The 20,948-nt window shown below is 49.9% G+C and overlaps 1 protein-coding gene across 1 annotated transcript in view; it reads right to left on the bottom strand.

Moving 5' to 3' along the window:
* The window catches only part of LOC144822608 (carboxypeptidase O-like), a 344,789-nt gene continuing 323,841 nt past the window's right edge, over window positions 1-20,948 (bottom strand). Inside the window, exon 11 of the mRNA XM_078680335.1 lies at window positions 1-348. Within this exon, the coding sequence (XP_078536461.1) occupies window positions 71-348 (278 nt within the window). The 3' untranslated portion in view covers window positions 1-70. The remainder of the gene's footprint in view (window positions 349-20,948) is intronic.

Below are 20,948 nucleotides of genomic sequence, written 5' to 3'. Positions count from 1 at the left end.
TCATTTCAAAAAATAATTTTACTTGCATGACAATACTCTGACTGAACAAGCAACACCAGGGACTGTAAGATCACCACAAGAGTGTGCAAGATGAGCTCAGGATCAAAGCTAGTAAGACATTACTCCATAGGGAAACAGAGATGATGTTCACTGCACTGTTCCCAATATGGGGCGCACTGACATGGTTGATTATGTACATCATGCCTGCCATAGTCTCTTCACATGTCGGCTGGATCTGATCCTCTGGCAGCACAAAGGCATGTACCCCTTTGTCTCTCAGCTCAAAGGTGTATGAAAAAGGTATTCCCAGATCCGTCGCCCAGTCTCGTGAGGATCCAGAGTTCGAATCTGCGGTGAAAACAAAAAACATAATCCATGAGATTCTTTTTTCATAATCTTTTGAGTTCTTGCATCTCAGCGCATGGTGTAGGTACTACCTAGACTAGAGGAGGCACAAGGCAAAGATGAAGCCCACGCTGTTTACCCAGCTGGCACTGCTGCTATGAATACTGTGCCGTAGGCCATGCCCTGTGCCAAGTCCCAGCCGAGCACCGCTGCCAGGCATTCCCGGTGGACATGAAGGAGTGGACACAGCACAGTTAGGCAGGGGGCCGAGTGTATCATTACACGCCATTCAAAATCCTAGTTAAAGGAATTGTGCGGTTTTATTCTAAGAGCATACACTATTTGTTGTAGAAACAGAAATTCTCTGAAAGTGCAAGCTTGCGATCCGACACCGAAGCACCCCTGAAACTTCCTAGTTATGCACCTCACCTGCCCTCAAAGATAATATCACAAACGATATCACTAATGACATCACAAATAACATAGCAATACCATTAATGTGGCATAAAACCGCACCTCAGCTTTAAAGATTTTGCAATCAACTTGCAATAACCGAGGACAACTGTTGCAGAGTAGCAGCTTTTTGCTTCCATGTAAACTTCGTTTGATTAATGTAATCTATAATGGACACCTGTTAGCTGACAGTGGCACTTCAGATTTTCATCCCTATCTAATTCCCCCTGTGATACCACGCAAGTGATGTCATGAATTAAGGCCTGAATACGTCAAATGTGATGTTATTGATGACTGTCATGAGCAGTGCATTGTGGAGCATCATGTTTTGACTGCTACCCATAATTGCAAATAGCCAGCAATAAGTGGTGCATTGAGCACATGCCACGGAAAGTGTTTCACATGCAGATTACAGACTCCAAACTCAATGAGAGAAGGTGTTGCCTGCTGCAGTGGTCTATTTCTAACCTGCAGGTTAATAGTTGCAATAGCAGTAAGATAGCAGGCAGGATAATGTAATGCCCATTTACTTAACGATAATATTCCTGACTCCAAGTCCATGTCTTCCTCATCACTGTCCTCACGTATGAGTAATCTCTATTCATGCAGAACCTAATTACCCAAACTTGACTTTTCCTTCCCAATCTAACATGTCACCCATACCCATGAGTAAAAATACATCACTTCCTTGGAAAAACTTTGCGAAATAACCAAGCACAGACAAAAATCAGTGGACCACAGGGAGAGGCGGGTGGGACTCAGGACTCGGAGTAATGAATATTACCGGTAAGTAACTGGGCATTACAGCCCTCATGTGTGAGTACTTACCCAAACCAAACACTGATTTTCAAACAAACCACACCAAGAGATCAACAAAACAGGTGAATCTAATGAAACAAAGGACACAAAAAATCCCAGAACTTACTTACACTGCAGGCTAACCCACAGAACTCAAGACTGCAGTACCAAAATCGAAAGAAATATCCCCACACAATTGCAAACTGTAGTGGGTCATGAACAAGTGGGGCATAGCCCAAGTGGAGCAAAACAAATGTCCCAAATGGGAGCCCCATTAAAGGCCACCCAGGAGGAAGGAACACCCCTAGTAGACCTCCCTGGGAAAGACTCCGGGACAGGTGGGCCAACCAAGTAATAGAAAGGAGAAATTGCCAACGTAATCCAACAGGACAACATAGAGAGGAATGGCTTGTAACACGCCACGCCAAACCATGGGAGACAAACCAGGCATCAGACTTGCGGAACACAGCAGTGCACCGCAAATAAATGGAAAGAGCCTGATGTACATCCAGGGAATGTAAACGCACCTCCTCGTCAGACCCAGGTAATGGATAATAGGTAGGCAAAGCGGTATCAGAATCAAATGAAAAGAAGACACCACTTTAGGTAGAAAAGCGGGACTAGGATAAAGCACTACCTTGTTTAGAAAAAAAAAACTAAGAAAAGGAGGGAAGGACAACAAAGCATCAATCTCCCCAAACTGTTTCCCCAAAGAAATGGTCACAAGAAAAACAACATTGGCAGAAAGAAAGTTTAAGCCAGCAGACTCCAAAGGCTCAAAGGGAGCATCCTGCAGAACCAAAGGCAAGTCGCAAAGTGGCCTTGGGAATGCTATACCAGCCGCTGAAGAGAACTCCGCAGTAAACGAGCCACCAGAGGGGCAACAGACAAAACCCCCTCCCCACGGAAAGCTTGTACAGCCGCCCATGGACTACAGAGGGTAGAATGATCAAAATCCAGCTGAAAAACATCCAGACGCAACTCCAACACAGCCGTAGGATCACAAGAAGAAGAAGACAACCATTTATCCGGACACCAGACCATGTCAATGGTAGTCCTAACCCTTAAGGGTAGATATCAGCCAAGACTGCTGGAGCAGCACAGCCACATCCATAGAACAACCCAGTTCTAAGAGGGACTGCCCCTGAAGTGCCAAACCACAAGCGTCAACCTGCAAAGAGTGTCCAGTGGAAGAAGCTTCTGACCCAGGGGAGCCTGACAGATAGACGGAGAAGGCAAGGGAACCAAGAGCGCCTCAACCAAGCTAGGGCAATCAACAGTATCTTTGCCTGGTCCTGCACCACATTCATAACCACTCGAGTGAGAAGAGAGATGGGCAGAAAACAAAAAAAAGGAGCCAGGGAACAGACAAAGCATCCACTGCCCAAGCCCTCGAGCAGTGGGCACTACAAAAGTGGGAAGGAAGGGAAATATCCTTGGTGGCAAACAAATCCAGCCAAGGACGGCCAAACTGACACAGAATGGACTGAAAGATACCCAAATCCATACAAATCGTTACCGAAGATGGTAACCTTCGACTAAGAGCATTGGCAGGCCGGTTATTCATTCCCAGAAGATCGACTGCCAATAGTGACAGCAGTGGAATTCGGCCCAAAGGAAAATCCTCTTGGAAAGGAGAAACGAGATGGACACATGCCGCCCTGCCGGTTCGGGTAAGAGGGGATAATCTGATTGTCTGTCTGCACACACACTGAGGTACGCATTAACAGGGGACGGAAAGACAGAAATTATTTGAAAACAGCTACCAGCGTCTTCCAATTTCAAGACTAACGAGCCTCCATCTGATCACATCTCCCTTGAGCTGTAGCATCCTCCAAAGTGGCACCCTAACCCCACACACTGGTATTGGTCATGAGAACCCAAACAGGCAGAGGAACCAGAGAAAAACCCCTACTCAGATGAGTGGGGTTCAGCCACCACTGGAGATCCACTGGAACCATATTCTCGTACACCAGACATAATGGGTCCCAATGCCACAGGAGATGGTGAACAGGGGGATACAGGTGTAACCTCCCCCAAGGAACCAGAGACAAGACAGAGGACATCTTCCCCTGACTGTGAAGCCATGTCCTTCCAGAAGCTGATGGGCAAAGAAGGAGAGAAGACAGGTGGGAGCGGAGACAAACACAGCGCTCCTCTGATACCACAACCTCCCCCACGTCCATCCTGCACAATGCTCCGATGAAGAGGAGATGCTGGGAAGGCTAGACCTGGGACTTCTTTAAGATGATTAAGAAGACGCAGTCCTGCAACAGCATGGCCACCCTGCAAACCTCTGTCTGGACCTTGGAAAAAGAACAAGATGTAATCATCCTGTCATCCAGATATGGAAAAAGCTGGATACCTTCTGAATGTTAAATACCCACCAAAGGCATTAAAAGATTGCGGAACACACTTGGTGCCGACACTAGCCCAAAGGGCTAGACCCGGGACTAGAATGGTTTGCCCTGGATAGTGAGCCGGAGGACCAGCTGCTGAGGCAGATGCACTGGGGCATAGAGGTAGGCATCCAGGAGATTGGTGGAAGTCAAGAACTTGCCCTACTTCAAGAGAGGCAGAATCAGCTGAAGAGACATCATCTTGCAGGAAAAATGAGGGATATACTGATTGACCCACTTGAGATCCAGCAACTCCCCTGACGTCTTCTGCACAAGAAAAAACAGGGAATAATAACTATGGAACATCTCACCAGCTGGGACGGGGACAATGGGAGAATAGCTGTCAACTTGGTTGGGGAATGTGGAGCAGGAGTCTTGAAAAAATGGTGAGGAGGAATGCCACCGTAATTTATTCTGTATCCTTCTGAGACCACTTAAAGGGCTCAGGCATCGGAAATGGTACGAGTTCAAATGTCCAGAAAGAAGTGTAGATGACCCTCCCACTGGATAAAACCTGGATCAGTCATGCTTTCGGAGGAGCAGGAGAGGATGCAGCAGCAGAGTAACCCCAGCGGTTAAAGCCCTTTTTTTATCAAAACCCCCTGCTTTTGGTGACTGGGTGAACAGGAGTGACTAGCTTCTTATTCTCCACAGATTTCTTCATCATTTCCTCCAAGGCACTGCCAAAAACCTTAGACCTTGCATAAGGCAACCTCAAAAAGACAACTTTCTGAGCATCATCTGCCTTCCAAGAACATATCCAAATCTTGTGACGGGCTGCAATAGCCACACCAGATGCTGCCGATGATGCACAGTGATTGTTAAAAGTGACATCAGAGAGGAAAGGTACCTGTTGCTCCATATAAGCTGGTATAAGAGAAACATCTCCACCCCCTTGCAACTTTTTGGCCACAGATTGGCAGTCCTTCACGAGGGACTGAATAGCATAAGTGGAGTAGGCATTCCCACAAACAGCAAAGTTCGAAGCTGCAGAGGCACACTTCACCACCCCCTCCACCTTCTTGTCCACAGCATCAGAAGGCAACTCATCCTCTGATACCACCACCCCCTAAGAGGATAACCCAGCCACAATGTTATCAGTCTTTACTTAGGACAGAAATTGCTCTCCAAAATTATCCAAGTGTTAACGTTTCATCAAGAAGTGGGTGAATGGCTGCTTCTCAACATCTTTCCACTCATTAATAAGCACACTGCGAATAGAGGTGTGCAAGGGCAAAGAGTCTGTCTCAGACCGCTGACGCTGTGACAGGAAGTTCTCAGCCGGAACTTGAGCAGCAGCTGTAAAGCCCAAATTCTCTCGCACATGTTGCTGAACTTTATCCAGATCCATGCCCTGCACAAAACGCCTTGATCAAGGATCCATTCTAGGAACCTTGGCTGGAGGAGCCCCTCAAGGGCATGAAATGCAGCTTCCACCACTGCAGCAATATTGGCTTGAAGGTCAGGGGACACAGGAACCCCCCAAAACGACCCAGCCATCACTAGGGTGACCTCCAAGTCACTCATAATAGCGTCCATGACACAGCCTAGGGCATAGACAGGAGAATGCCAACAAGACTCCAGGCGCACTAAAGCCAGCAAAGAGCAAGGTACATGCACAAACAAGGGAACCGCAAACACCGTAACCAACCCGACACGGGAAGAAACTTCCTTATAAGCTGGCCGGTAACCCAGGCAACGCTGCCCTCGTTGCAACGCACTTCCCGCCCGAAACGAGGGCCAGGCAGTAGCCTAAGACGTGTCCAGTGGAATCCTGGAGGCACCACCTTGTAAACAAACATATGCTGTGCACCCACCTATAGCACCATCTTGGCAACACTCCCTGCCCCCAAGCACATAGCATGCATGCAAATAAGTACACACCACACAGATTTTGTGTTGGGAAAACGGCTGCAGGTTTATTACATACAACGTTAAGTAATATGGTGGGTTATCTTATGGGCGATTCAAGGGCAGGCAACCATCTGGGCCGCCTGCCTGCCTGATGAGCCAAGCAGCACTGGGTAAAAACCCCATCTGTGCTGCCGCTTTTGGTGATCCTCCTCCCAGGTCACGTGACACCTGGTCCCTTATTACTCACTCCCCTTTCAGGGAGGAGCGTAGCAAGGCAAGCCCCCGGTTGTTCAGGCCCACAACCGCCCGAAGGACTAATGAGGCGCTGACACTGTTTCTAGGAACCTCCCATGAGGCTCCTGGGCTTTGGCTCTGGCACCCCTATGTGCCATGCAGATGTACCCGTCTGTACCCATTTTCTTCCAGATCGCCCTGTAACTCTGCCACAGCTCTGGCGGTGGCCACCGTCGCTGACAGAGCCCCCCACCAAAACAGCTCCTTTCTCACCGGCAACTTCTCATTTACAGGCCTCCTGCAAATCTAAGGTAATGATCCCTCCCTACTGGTGATAGATGAACCCCATCTATATTCAATATCCCTTGACGTTAGCCAAGATCCGGTAGTGTCTCATGAAACCAAAAGCCCTTCTGGCCTGGGAACTTGTGCCAAGAACTAATCCTCTTATGGGAATGTTCCACTGCTTCACATGACTCTGCCCCGTGCCATCTCTGGGCGGGGAGGATTCAGATACTATGGCTCATGTAGCCCCTAAATTTGCTGATCTCACCTAGCAGCCGTTCAACTAGCACAATGTGTGTCCTGCACATCTGTGCCCTACATCTAAGGGACAGCCGCCCACTTCTTAGCCGACCGCTCCCACACCCGCCTGCCTACTTTAGGCTATTAGGGTGAGAAGGATTATACTTTAGCATTTGCTCAGTCCTTTTGCTTTCTAAATCATGACACACCTGAGTGTCCATAACTAGAAATATGTGACAATGAGCAAGGGGGGGCCCCCTTGCCTTTCCCGGTCTCCCTTAATCCTTATGGGGATTGCCAGCTCAGCTCGCTCTGTGGTGAGACTCCTAGGCATACCGGCGCAGAGAATGTCTGATATTATACAGTGCCCACTGTCGGTCAAGTGGTGCCTAACATTAAGGATATTCAAGAATAGGGGGGGCGGGGTCTTCACACTGCCCACACTGAGCAGCCCCAGGGGTGGAAAATAACCTGCTCCATTGAATTACATTTTTTCTGTTGAACACTGGCCGTGCCAACTGCTCTATTACATAGTAGCCTTTTTTGCTTGACACCTTGTTTCCCCATTTCCTGGACGGCAGCACACTATGTTGGCTGACAGCGACCCCGCGGGGCTAATATAGCTAACCGGATGCGGCATATAAGCTTAACTGCAGGAACATGCCACCTACCCTTGGTTCTGGGGTGCACCTACTATGCTTCATTGACCAGACGCTTGTACAAACACCTTTGCTTGATAAACCCTAGTGAACACCTTAATGGTGTAAATCAGGTTTGAAACATTAGTTGTCTTGTGCCCACTATTGAAGGCACCTCACCTTTTCGTGCAGTGACAACTTACGCAGCGCACCCCGTTTGCTTAACTGCCGTCAGATCACAGATGCACAGTACCTACTGTCCATCTCTGACCCTGGATGCTTCCAACCCCCAAAAGTGTCAGAATCCCAGAACCCCCATTTACTGTTTAGCTGCAGTACATGTTCAGTTGCCCCGCTAGGAGCTACCACAAACTGCATTGGTCATGAGAACCCTGAAAAGCACCCAATTGCCACCTGGGCGTACCTCAAATAGAGACCGGCTTCACACAGCTGTAAGGCTATAGAGATATATTTTAAACCTATTTACTGGTTGTTGCCACTTTGCACTTTTCTGGTTGCAGCTCTGTGTTTTTGTGAAGCGTGCGTGCCCCCGGGGCACAATGTCGCTGAATAGTCGGTATATGTTACCCACTCACTGATACTTATCATTAGCTAACTGCCCTTACTTGGATTGAAGGAAAGCTGGATGCTTCCTAAGGACTGTAGACTAAATGATCCAACCTAGTTTGACCCCAAAACTTAGTGACAACCCAAGTAGTGATCATGGCCTTCATGGTACATCTACCCCAGCGATGACTATCAACGTATTTGGGACACCGGTCGCAGAAAATGCCCCTTCCAGTCTCAGGTTCTATCCCAACCCATAGAAGGATAACCCAGGGGGCAGACAAGTCTGTGGGAGCCAGAGGGGAACATTCTGAGCAAATACCTGACCTTTCCTGAATATTGGGTATGTCAAATGGTCTAGAACCCTGTCGCTGTTTGGCTCTAACGCAGTGTTTTACCAGATTTATTTTTGCACCGCAGCAAATTTGTTAGATGGCAACTACCACCCCCCTCCTGCTGCCCTGGCTAATGCGCTGGTGAGTATGTCATAACTGAAACGACCTGAAACCTGCCCATGGTAGCAGGGGGATGCCCACCCAGAGTACATGGTACCTGTCTCTATATGGTGCTAGCAGATGTTCCTCATAAAGGCCCTCGTGCCCAATACATCTCAGTATTTCACAGTGCCTCTCTCTTGCGTTGTCATTTCCATGGAAAGTGTAAAATTATACTTCCCACCATTGGGCTGCTAACCGGTGGTAAAGGCAGACAGAACATGGGCATAAGATCAGTTTCCTAGAGTAAAACAATAATTATCCTGCACCATGACCACAGGCAGTGAGTGTGCCCCATGAGACATCCCCCAGCTTTGTGTGACCCAAACACTGACGCGCCGTGTGCCAGTTGCGCGTATCATTCTAGGGTGACTAAGCCCTAATGTGCCCCCCTCCCAGGATGATCCCCCGTACAAGGTTACAGACTGATGACCAAGTGCTGAGCCAGCCAATATCACCAGTCAGTGCAACCACTGCAAGGTGCCATGCCGAGGTAAGCCCACCCTGAATGTGCCTGCTGATGCAAGAAGACCAAGCATCCATCGCTTTTAGAGCCCTCACTGTCGATGGTAGGCACGCCCCGCCTATGAAACCACTCTACATGAGAAACGGTTGTTTCACACCAGGTCTGTTTTACCTCAGCCTCGGTCCTCTGGCAGGACAGTGCCCCACAGGCTCCCTCCTGTTTGTGTGGTCAATGCAATCTGGCATGGCTGACTCGTACGCTGGCGTTTCGTGCTAAGCTTAGTGTGCGGTCGGCTGGTGTTTTGCAGCATCTGACATTGCCTCCAGATATATACAGCAGCGCATCTACTGGGTGTTCCTCTCCATGAAAAGCCTGACCAATCCGCCTATCATAGCATTAGTCTAAGCTATTCACTCTTCTGTTGAGCCTTATTTGCTACGTTCCTGTCACCGCGGGAGAGCGGGCAACACTGTGAAAGGGGCTCATACTACTGCCAGGTTGAGGGCACGGGCTGCTCCCCTCGCTGGTGCAGGGCAGTGATACCCATTCCTGCTGCTCATACACCATTGTCCTGCTCAGTAGATGCTGCACCGCTGGCTCCATACTAAAAAAACACCGGCAAAGGCACTTGGGAGGGGGGGGCAAAACCGTATAAGTCAGGGCCCTCCTCGGGCATTACTGAGGCGTTCATAGTACTCTCAGGGCAATGCCTTTGAACGCCCCATTAGCCTTCTAAAATTTGAAATCACTACCTCAAAGCGTAAACCCTGGCCCGTGGCGCAGTTTCCGGGCCGCGATGCTCGCCTTGTTCCCCCTGGTCGCCCGGGGCATGGATAGCCAGCCGAACACGCCTCCCACAAACTCGAATGGGGTAAGAAACACTGAAAGCAGTGCCATATGGTGGCCAAACACCTACGGCACCATAGAGAGTAAAGAATCTGATAGGTGCGTGCTTTTCCTGGAACACAATAAAACCAGCGGAAGAGTTCCCTTTCCATCATTCAGAAACTTACAATGTGACTTTATTTAGAGCCAACTAATTAATATACAGTGATGGTAATTTGGCAGTTTACTCCCTGCTGAGCCGTCTCCCCGTACACTATGCCACATTTGACCCAAGAGGCTACCACACATTTTTCATACGGAATACCTATTTTTATAATGCCAGGTTCCAGCATCATAAAATATAAGTAGCGTGCTTGCTGGTAGTTGTAGGTTAAACATAGTGGCATAAAGGAATGCATATGTGGGTGAGGGGTGCCAAGCAAAACCGATGTAATATGTCCCCAGCCAGACAAAAGCAGGGCTACCCAGCTTGCTCAGGCAATGACTATGTCATTCAGACCAGCCACCAGCCCACAGCGCATTTCCTAGGTATTCCGCTCCCTGGAAAGCCTGACCGTTTCCACCATTCATAGCGTTAATCTAACGCACATTGGGAGTTACATATTAATTATACCGATGTAACATGTATGTGAATGCAAAGGCATTGAAACACTACACATGAGCTCCAGTTACATTGCATATTCAGCACAGCTATCCTAATGTGCCACCTGACCGCTTAAAGATACTTAGTACAGCCACGCAATGCCTAATTATTCTGGCCCGCACCACGGACCAAGGTTTACTCATCCAGTCATCCGACTCTTATTGCCCCCATGTAAGGCGTACCAAGCAGCTGACTGTACCAAGGAGACCCACCCTTGGTTTGCCATCCAAAACTAGACACTCTGCCCATTTTGCATGGACAGTGCCACCCTACTTACTGCTTTTACCAATTGCGTTGCCCGTCAGCGCGAGTTGGTCCTGGCAGGTCTGGTGCGACTGAAAACTCGCTGAATTACTGGGGAGGAGAGACCTACATGTAAATATCTCTGGGGCGGCACCCAAATTAATAGTTTGTGCCATCCGCAACTTTCCTACACAGAGCACCCCCGCTCTGGTGCGTGCACGTTGTCCCGTGATGCCACCTTTGCGAATATACCTTCGAGTTACACCTTTTTGGTGTGACAAAGGGGGAAAAGGCACAACAAATTCTTCCCTCTGAGCTGGGTGCTGCTGATTTTTAAGAGCCCTGAACCAGCTCAGAACAACATGGGGCATCAGTCTGACTGATGGCGTCATGGAAGGGGATAACCTGGCAAAAGAGGTCATCAGTCTGTTCCCCCAGAGGGCTTACTATTGGCTTGCTTAAAAGCGCCAACGCCTTCATGCCGATTGGAGCACTTTGATTAATAAGTCCCGGTCGCAGTGCAAATTGGGCGCACTGCCAGAGAAGATTCGAATTTGCTAGTGGAAATAAGTGGTTTACCCAGAATCACTCGACATAGAGCCAGGATTCAATAAAGGTTTTGCAATTCCAAACTCGCCTGTTTCGGTGCTGGTGCCCCCATCTTGTCTCCAAAACAAGCGTAACTGCTGCACCAGTAGTCACGCACTGCCAGCACCGGCGGCATCCAATAATACTGCTGCCTGGCAGCTAGCTTAAGTTGCATTAAAAAGGGGGCTGGCTCCCTGCCCACGTGGTAGTGGACGTGCAGGGAGGGCCGTGCCACTTGTGCAGGTACATGCATGAGCACCGCTGCAGTAGGGTAACCCTCGTTCTGGCACCCGCTGGCAGCACTATACATGTAGCAACTGGGAGCAGGGAGTGGCCGACACCCTGGACCCTAGACACAGTGCCTTGGACCCCAGTTGTTTGCTATAATGGAAAACCGCTGCCCAGGGGAACGTCTCTCCCCCTTCTGCAGCCCCCAACCCACTGTCGCCCATACCCGGGGGCGCAACACAGGGCCCCGCGCACACCACGGGGTGGGGGCCCTCGACACAGCACACTCGTCCAGAACACACAACTGTGATGGAAAGAGTAGGCACAAAGAACAGTGGCAAGTTCGCCCCTGGCCACCCGGATGCAGACAGTGGGAGCTGCATGACTCTCCTTCCCTAGAACATGCAGACGCCACGCATGCTCCGTGCCTGCTAGTATCCGTGCCACTCCAAAAAGAGGTCATGCTATTCGTGACATGGGGGCGCCAAAGTGACCGTCGCACCGGGTGCCACCGGCACCAAAGTCAGACCTCTTCTATAGGCCTCCTGAACACATGTATGGCCCGAGGCAGAATGCGATCTTGCCTCGGCCCGTGATATGCAGGCTGCCCAGTGGGGGACGCGAGCCTGCCGCCTCTGAGCCGCATCGCTAGGGGAAGGCCCATGCATGGCCCCTTTCCTTAGGAGTGCAAACGAATTCCCAGAAATCATTTCCCTCCCGACTGGCACCCCCTGCCGCACGCTGACCCTGTGACCAGCGTTGCTGCTGCCAGGGGCTGGCTCTCCACCTCCCATGGTGATCTCTCCGCTGATGGCCCGCAATGTGATAAAAGGCTGAAGGAGAGGCGAGCCCACCCAGACCCGCAACAACGCCCGACCGCTCCCGTTGGCACCCCACTCCCCACCCACAAGACACCGTTATTTCCATTTAATTATATGTTAGTTGAATTTATCTTTCTTCCTTAGAGGCCTACTCATATACAGATCTTCCAGCTTCCTGGTTGATCCATCTCGTTTTGCCTACTCGGGGATCCCCAGTGTAATCCATCTAGGTCGGGGGCCTATTTCGCCCACTCACCTCCCTTTGTTTGGTGAGATGGAGAGCATCAAAACATTCAGCTTCTCCAATGAGGATTTTGCCCGAATGATAGGTGCCGCCGTCGGAGGCGACAAACAGTTTACATTGTCCAAAGGACTAGAAGGGGAATGGAACAAACTCCTCAACCTAAAAAAGAAATCCAAAAGGACTGAAGCCCATGCCAACTTTATGTTGGATTACTTGAAAGCAGGAACTATTCCAATAGGACTTAGGGTCAGGAATATTCCTGGCCTCTTTGTCGAAATAAGACAATTTCTGGAGAAATGGGCGCTTATCTCCAACAGATGCTCCAGAGATTGGATGATGTTAATCATTGAGACTGCCCGTGAAGTTCTGGCCATTTTGGCCAAAGAGATTGAGGAGTTGGAAGAAAAACTTAAAAAAGACAACTCAGTGGAATTAGTAAAGAAAAAACTGGAAGACATTTGTCTTGAACTAGAATCCTTTTCAGACTATCTTATGAAAAGGAAGACTGAAAAGTTTAGAAAAGACATCAGGCTTTTTTCACAGGAACGGGCATACCCATATTTAGCTCCCCAGTTCTACTCCACCACCGAGGCAGGTGATCACACTCAATGTCCACAACGGTGGGGTAACTGAAGAGTGACCACATTTTCAGATACAACTGACTCAGAAGGGGAGGGATCCTCCAACTATGATCCCAATTATAAAACCAACTATACACCCTGACAGGACAATTTTGAAAGGCCATCTGGACAGGACCATTTTTTAGGGAACCGCAGGGGCAACTATCGACCCAGAAATCAGACACCGCCAGTGAGGGTCTTCCATCGGGGTCAGGGACAACCACAGAGATATATTCAAATGAGACAAAACCAATACTGGAGAACGTGAGTACTATTCCAGTATTCAACCTGTCCACATTAACTATCCCCCCTGAATCATTGACCTTACTATCTAGGGGGCTCCCCTTTGTACCTACCACCATGTTTGACCGTTTTGAATTTATGAAAGTCCTACATTCTTTTTTATCGCAATATACGTTTAAACATTTTTTTTCTCTGCCGACCCTCACCAGATGGGGCTGACAACCTATCAGTACTGAAACCCCCATCCAATTTTACCGCCAACCTGGACACTTTGGCACCTGAAGTCGGAATCTTTGAAAAAGCAGTATGTAAGAAGATCGACAAGATCATTAAATTTGTACCCAAACCCAAGAACAACCTAGAGGTGGGAGAAAATACATCCCTACAGGGCCTAAGTGAGAACAGAGAACTGACCATCAAACCCTGCGACAAAGGGGGCGGTATTGTTATTTTCAATACCGCCAACTATGTCAGCAAAATGAACACGCTTCTCTCCTCCACTAGACACTACAGAAGGATCACCAGGTGTCCTGAAAAGCCCCTTAAACAACAGATTTTATCCCTTGTTGTGGGTGCTTCTGACGAGGGACTCATCTGTACTAAGGAAGCCGAATATCTGACGCCCACCCATACCCGCATGCCCATCATATATGGGGTGCCCAAAACGCACAAGAATGTAGCAGACGCCCCTTTGAGACCTATCGTGTTCACCATTGGTGCGGCGACAGAGCCCCTTTCTAAGTACATTGACCAGTTTTTAAAACCTTTGGTGAGCAAACTACGGTCCTTTGTCAAGGATACCGGACATTTTATATCGAAGGTTGAAAACAGACCATTCGATTGCGACCGGGAGCTGTTGGTTACCATGGACCTTGAATCGCTCTATACTAACATCCCACAAGACGGAGCGATTCAGGTTCTGCAAAACATCCTATTAACTGAGAGTGAACTCCCTAATGCCTCAGTTATTGTTGAATGTTTGAAGATAGTTTTATGCGAGAACTACTTTGAATTCACAATAACTTTTTTCATCAAATCCAAGGCGTCAGCATGTGGGCCTCGTGTGCCCCCAGTGTTGCATGCCTATACATGGGGCATTTTGAAGACCTGAATATCTACAATGAGATGGCCCCCATTTTTGAAAATGTCTGAGCCTGGTCTCGTTTTATAGACAATATTTTTTTCGTCTGGGAAGGGGACCAGGCTTCCTTAAACAAATTTGTATTATGAATTAACGCTGCTGATCCTAACCTAAGATTCACGGCCAACTCCAGTAATACCAAGATTGAATTTTTGGACATGTGGGTAGAACACGCCAACAGGGAACTGTTCTTTTCCCTGTACGTAAAACCCACTGCCAGGAACACCCTCCTGCAATATGGGAGTTATCATCCCCGATGTCAGAGGGATGTATACCCTTCAGCCAGTTCCTTCGCTTGCGAAGGAACTGATCTGAAATGAAGGATTTCCTTCTGCAGGCTGACATCCTTAAGAGCAAACTATCTGATCGAGGATATCCCCACACACTCATCCGGGACTCCTTCAAACGCGTGAGATATTTTGACCGAGATATCACGCCTGACCGATTAGTCTGCATAACCAAGCACTCTACCATCAACCATAAGGTGAGTCAGACCATCAACTCCCTTTGGTATCTGCTGAATATGGGTGACAATGAGCATACCATCGCCAATCCCCTTTTTGCGTTTCGGTGAAATAAAAACCTGAGCAACCATTTGGTCCGTGGTAAATTACCCAGTCTCACCGAAGCACGTCAAACCTCCATTGTGGGCACCGTCCCTATTAGTGGCAACCATCGCTGTGGATCTTGTCAAGCTTGTCCCAATGCTATTGTGGACAAACTGCTAAGGATCGACAATCAAACTATACACCTACATGAAATGAGTAATTGCCGCTCATCGAATGTGGTGTATGTGATCCTTTGTCTATGTGGGCTCCCATATGTCGGCGAAACAGGCCGCGAATGCCGATTCAGAATAGGAGAACATTAGTCTAACATGAGAAATCACAAGAACGGGACCCCCCCTGGTCCAACTTTGGCTGAACAAAAATCATGACGAATCTGACCTCAAATGGTCTATTTTGGAAAAAATATGAGCTGTCCCAGGAAAAGACACCACCCTCATAAGAAAGAAAAGGGAGGTGTTTTGGATTTTCCTTTTGAATGCAAAACACAAGGGCCTAAACGAATACTGGCCCTGGGAAAACGCCATTGTGTAAATTCCATTACTCCACCTTAGCGAGTGGGGATTGGCCTCTTTTTGAAGCCCACTATACAAACTAACACTAGGAGCCTTTTGCCCTCCCGCATTTTGGTCAAGATGATCGTCTCCCTTTGTCCATCTATAATGATTTGTGGGTGTCCACCTCTTATGTGGGCCGACCCCTCGCTGGGAGTCTCCGGTGTGGTCCCATTTGTACCATCAAATTGTGATGGACTGTCCAAGATGCTATCGATCGATTGCACCTATATTCTCACGGCTGACCATCTGCCCAGAATATGAGCGGTTCTTTTTTATTTCATTGAATAGCGATGGACTGTCTAACTTGTAAATGATTGACTATATACTTATTCAGACTACCGACCATCTGCCCAGTAAGTGTCTACGATATTTATGCGGGCTTCTGTACGCCTTAAATAGTTGGCTCTGAGGTCACTTGTCAGACCCACCAGGGGCTCTGCCCCAGCATTTTCGACCGGAGTGTTCGAGCTTGTTCATTTCTTGCCGCACGTGCACTTTGTACCTTCACTCCGGTCCGGATTTTCCTCTTTTCTGGTGAATTGAAGCCTCCACGCCCCGTTCCGTTGGGTGGTTCTATCGGAGCCAAAATCTCGTGTGACCTTTAAAAAGGGCTGTGCTTGTCGCCTTCCGATCTTCAGTCCTTCATCCTGCCGGACACCGACCTGCTGCCCTGCACACCGGTATATACTTTTGCTTCAGGTACGCAAATTCAGATTTACTCCCCTCAGCTCCCTATCTGGCCTGGGTACCGCTATACGCCTTCTTTCCTTGGTGGGGCCAATTAAGCTATGCTCGCTGTCTCTATCTATGCTCTCCATTCGGACCTGATTGCGCGTTTTAGAAACTGGGTTCACCTTGTTGTGTTCTGGGCCCTAGGCCCACATGCAGATAGAAACTGGACACAGACACTGGTAATCGTAGTGGGTTAATGAGCCACGAGCACGTGCGCTCGCCTCTATTTATTGACTGTGTCACGTGACTCGTGACACAGTGGTGGGTGGGTGTTTAGTGTAGGTCATATCCGGCAAACAACTAGAATGTGTCCAGCAGGAAACAACATTCCTCCCAAAATTTGATAAAAATTAAGGAAAGACAAAAGTCCGAATCTGTGGGAGGAAGTACATAAATATACACTAATTACAAATTTACATTGAGTCTCTTCAGCTGCTTGCTTGATGACGACGGTGGAAATTGCTGCTGAAATATTAATTCTTCTTGGCTCGACGTCCTGGTTCTCGGTGGGCGTGCTCTTCTGCACTTGCGCCGTGGAAGTGTGTTGGTCAGTCCACTGAGATCTTGCTTTTGAGGGTGACGCCAAACAGGATGACCAGATGTTGGACTTGAAGGATGTTGTCTTCTACTGGTCCGTCGGTTTCTTCACTGTAGGCAGCTTGGCTTTACATTACAAAGGATGGAATGTTTAAAGGACATTCTTCTCACTTGGACACCCCTCTCTCGGGTGTTCTCCTGCCACGAGATGTCCCAGAGGCCCTTTTCATCAGGTTTCCACTGGGCCGGGTATTCTTCCACAGCGTTGCTCGAACTCCACAGTCTGCTTGTGAATGGAGGAGACGATGAGGGTACTACCTCACAAAGTCCGTAGCTCCACCTGAAGGGTAGTTGTTGACTCTTGCCTTTGCGCACACGTTCCTCTTCTTCCTGGGACGTGCAGGTTAGACGGCGATGGATCCATCTCTCGTGACGGGACCCTCTGCCACAGGTGTCCCTGAGGCCTTTGCCCCTTGGATCTCCACGGGCTGGTGTGGATTGGTCAGTTCTCCTTGTTCAGGCCATCTGAGCTTCCTCTGCATCCAGGTTTCCGCTCGATCCCAAAGGTGGGTGTTGCTAATGGTCCGGCCTGTGCTCTCCTACCGTCCACGGTTCGTCGGGGTCTTGTGAAAAGGTGCCTGTTCTGTTCTTGGTGCCATCAGTGTTCTCCTGGACGTATGGGTCACTATACACGATGTTGTGGTGTGTCACCTCTTCTTGTTTTAAGTGTGTAGACTTGTCACACCTCTCCTCACCTTTTTCCAGATGTTGTTCTTGATGGCGTCGTGCCACATGACTTCTTACTTCATTTCCTTTTCACGACACGGTGCGGTCACCTTTCTGTCTTTGTCTTCCTCACCAGGCTTCTTCAAGCAGCGTGCACTCCGCCTGTTTCCCTCTGGTCTTGTCCTGGCTTTAGGACACTGTCTTCTCTCCACTCTTCTGTGACTGGACCGGTCGTTGCGATCTTTTCTCTTGCCTCCTATTACTTCCAGTTCTTGTTGTTGTTGCGTCCGTCTCTCCGGGTCTTCTTTCGGACATTCTCCTGATCTCTCAGTTCACGGACGTCTTCTGGCAAGACATCTTCATCCTGACTTCTTGGCAGAATACCTTCGCTGCGCCTTTATGGCGGGTCAGCATTCCGGCGACCTATTTGCAAGTCGGCTTTCTTCTTTTCCTTCTCGGGCGGTCGGATCATCCTTTTCTTCTTGGGCGATCTTCCTTGCTACCAGAAGGGGTGGACTGCTTCCTCTTCGTGAATTTTCTCGCTATCCGCGATTGTTGGGATCGCTATTTGCTTCTGCTGCAGTGCTTGTGCGGTGGCGCAGTTTCATCTGCGCTCTTCGTGTGCTCTGCTGTTTCCGGAGGGTTACTTCACCGCTCCTTGGACCTTCTCCGGTGGGTACACTTCTCATGCGCGCTTCCGGTGAGGCTCTTTAGATTCTTGGCGTGGTGATCTTGCGTCACTCTTTCATCGCACGTCATTGTGCATGGCAGTTGCAAGTTTGTGCTTCACTTCGTACCGTCGTGGTACATCTTCAGTGTCGCTTTGTTCCTTGCTCTTCTGTATCTTCTGTGGCGTCTTCGCTCTTTTCCACGTGCATGCTGCACTTCTCCTTCTTCCAGTACTTGGGTACTTGCTGTGCACATCTTCTCAAGCTTTGGGGTGTGGCTTCCTTACTGTCAGGCGCTGTCCTGTACTGTCCGCATCCGGGGTACACTTGCGCTCTTTCATCGGTCGCCTTTGAACCTTGCTGCTTGCGATGGACGGTTCTGACTCTCCCTCGCTATCCAGCGTGGTGATGTTGTCTCTCCTGCGGTTGTGGTGAGCACCTGTGGCCAGCAGGCGTCACCTCAGCAGTGATGATGGATCTCCATCTTCGTCCGCGTCGCTGCAGGCTTGCTTTACCTCTTTAGGCTTTCCCTTGGCTTGTATTTTGCTTGTTTGCTTTTTTTTCTTTTGGATTTAATTCCAGGCTGTGATTGCTGCATACGGTCGCTAGATGGCAGCGTTGCTCCACTTTGCTGGCAGTCCATGTCGTTTTGTGCTTTTCTGGAGATTTCCTCAGTTCCTTCTGATGAAGCTGCCGGTGCTGGGCTGTGTGCTGCGTGGGAGCAGGCTTGTGGATGCCGTAGTCAAACTGTCCTCACTGGTGTGCTGGGGGTCGGCCTCGAGGATGCCAGGTAAGCCGTCCTTATTTTTTTTTCGTGGGGGCCTCGTGAGGGAGGAAGGAGTGGGGAGGCATTTCCCTTTGTGACCTGTCTGTGCCCCTCGTCGCTGCAGTGGACCACGTGCTGCAGTGCTCCCCACTTGTGCTTTCGGTGCTCGGGGGGGCTTTATAGCACTCTTTTAGTCGGCGCTGGCCGCATGCAGCCTTTTCTTTCGTCCCCCACCCCTCGCAGCAGGCTCTTTCGGTTCACATGCTGCGGGGGAGGGGAGGTTGCTCTGATCAGCTGCGGGCCGCATGCTGGCCTCACCGCCCCTTCTGCCCACGCGGTCATTTGTTGCTCTCCCCACCCGCGGCAGCCTCGCAAGCTCACACGCTGCCGCGGGGCGGGGGAGGGTAGGCGAAAAGTCAGCGCTACTGCTGGTGATTCCGGTCATTCTGCCTGGACGCAGGGTTGGCTCCAGCCTCTGAGGGGGTATCGGGGTCCGAGGGCAGTGTCTCCTCCTACAGCGGGTGGGCTCCACTTCGGTCTTTCAGACTCCTCGGGCTCTTCATTAGCTGTGGCCGGCCGTGGCGGGTGGGCTCCGCCCGGTCAGCACTCCATGGCTCTCAGCATGTCTTCTCACACTGCTGGCGCTCCCTTTTAAAGTTTCTTCACCCCGCCGCCGCAGCCTCACACCACACACGCTGCGCGGCGGGGGACAGGGAAGCTGCAGGCAGGCCGCGGGTGGGCTCCGCTGGTCTTGCCTTTACTTATTGTTTATCGTGTGCCGCCATTGCGTTCGGCCAGGCTCAGTCACCATGCGGGTGGGCTCTGCTTTCTGTGCCAACGTAAGGGGGGTCACTTCTGGCATCCGTGACCCCCCGGGGCCATTCACAGCACCCGGGCTCACCTCCGGCCTACGGGCCTCTTCTGCCACGCGGGTGGGCTCCGCAGTGGCTCCTCACTATGGGGCACCGTCGCGGCCGACACAGGAGGGCTCCGGTCGGTCCGCTTATGTACGTGGGCACTCCTGTAGCACGGCAGCCCTCGGCAGGGCTAGAGAGGTGCGGGGTGGGCTCTCGGTCACCTCCTCAGCAGGTACTAGGCCCGGGGCACGGCACTCGCCCCGTGGGCCTCTCGGCGGCCGGCGCTGCCTCCTCAGGGGGTGCCCTTCGCTCGGGCAGGATTCACTCTCCCTCACCCACGACGAAAATGGCAGTGGCACGCTGGGCACGGCCACCACTCCTCGTCGCCATTGTTGTGTTCTGGGCCCTAGACCCACATGCAGATAGAAACTGGACACAGACACTGGTAATCGTAGTGGGTTAATGAGCCACGAGCACGTGCGCTCGGCTCTATTTATTGACTGTGTCACGTGACTCGTGACACAGTGGTGGGTGGGTGTTTAGTGTAGGTCATATCCGGCAAACAACTAGAATGTGTCCAGCAGGACACAACACACCTGGCCTTACGCAATGAACATATGCCGTGGTGCTCTCTGGTTATCTAGCAGCAATCACAGGCATATATTGTTCGCATTTCCCCGACAGGTTCTGAGCCTGCTGAACTTGTTGCCTTGGGGGAAAGTGGAAACTGCTTTATTATCGGTTTTTATATTTAATTTTTGTTTGCTTACAGCATTCAACGAGTGCTTTTACCAGTCCCGGACCGGGCAGCATGACCTTGTACCAGACATTTAAAAGGTACCTGTAGAACCGTATAATGAATTCTAGATAATTTCCAGAAAAATTGACCTACTCTCGGACCCTTTTTAACGTAGACTAACAGAGTCTCTCCTCATTATCTGTTGTCATTCCTTTTACATCTGGACTAGACATCTCCGCGAGCCTTTTTTTACAATTCAGACCTGCCTTTGCGAATAAAGAAATTTTGCTTTTGGTAGGTCCTAGAGACTGATCTAAATAAATACCCTGGGCCCTCGTAAACCATCACCCTCTGTCTCACGAGGCGGAGGATGTGAATAGGTCCAGATGCACTAGAAAATTAGAAGTTGT

Source organism: Lissotriton helveticus, chromosome 3_1 (assembly GCF_964261635.1).
Source record: "Lissotriton helveticus chromosome 3_1, aLisHel1.1, whole genome shotgun sequence".
NCBI lineage: Eukaryota > Metazoa > Chordata > Amphibia > Caudata > Salamandridae > Lissotriton > Lissotriton helveticus.
The sequence above is the reverse complement of the archived record's forward strand: the minus strand, read 5'-3'. Positions and strand labels throughout refer to the sequence as shown.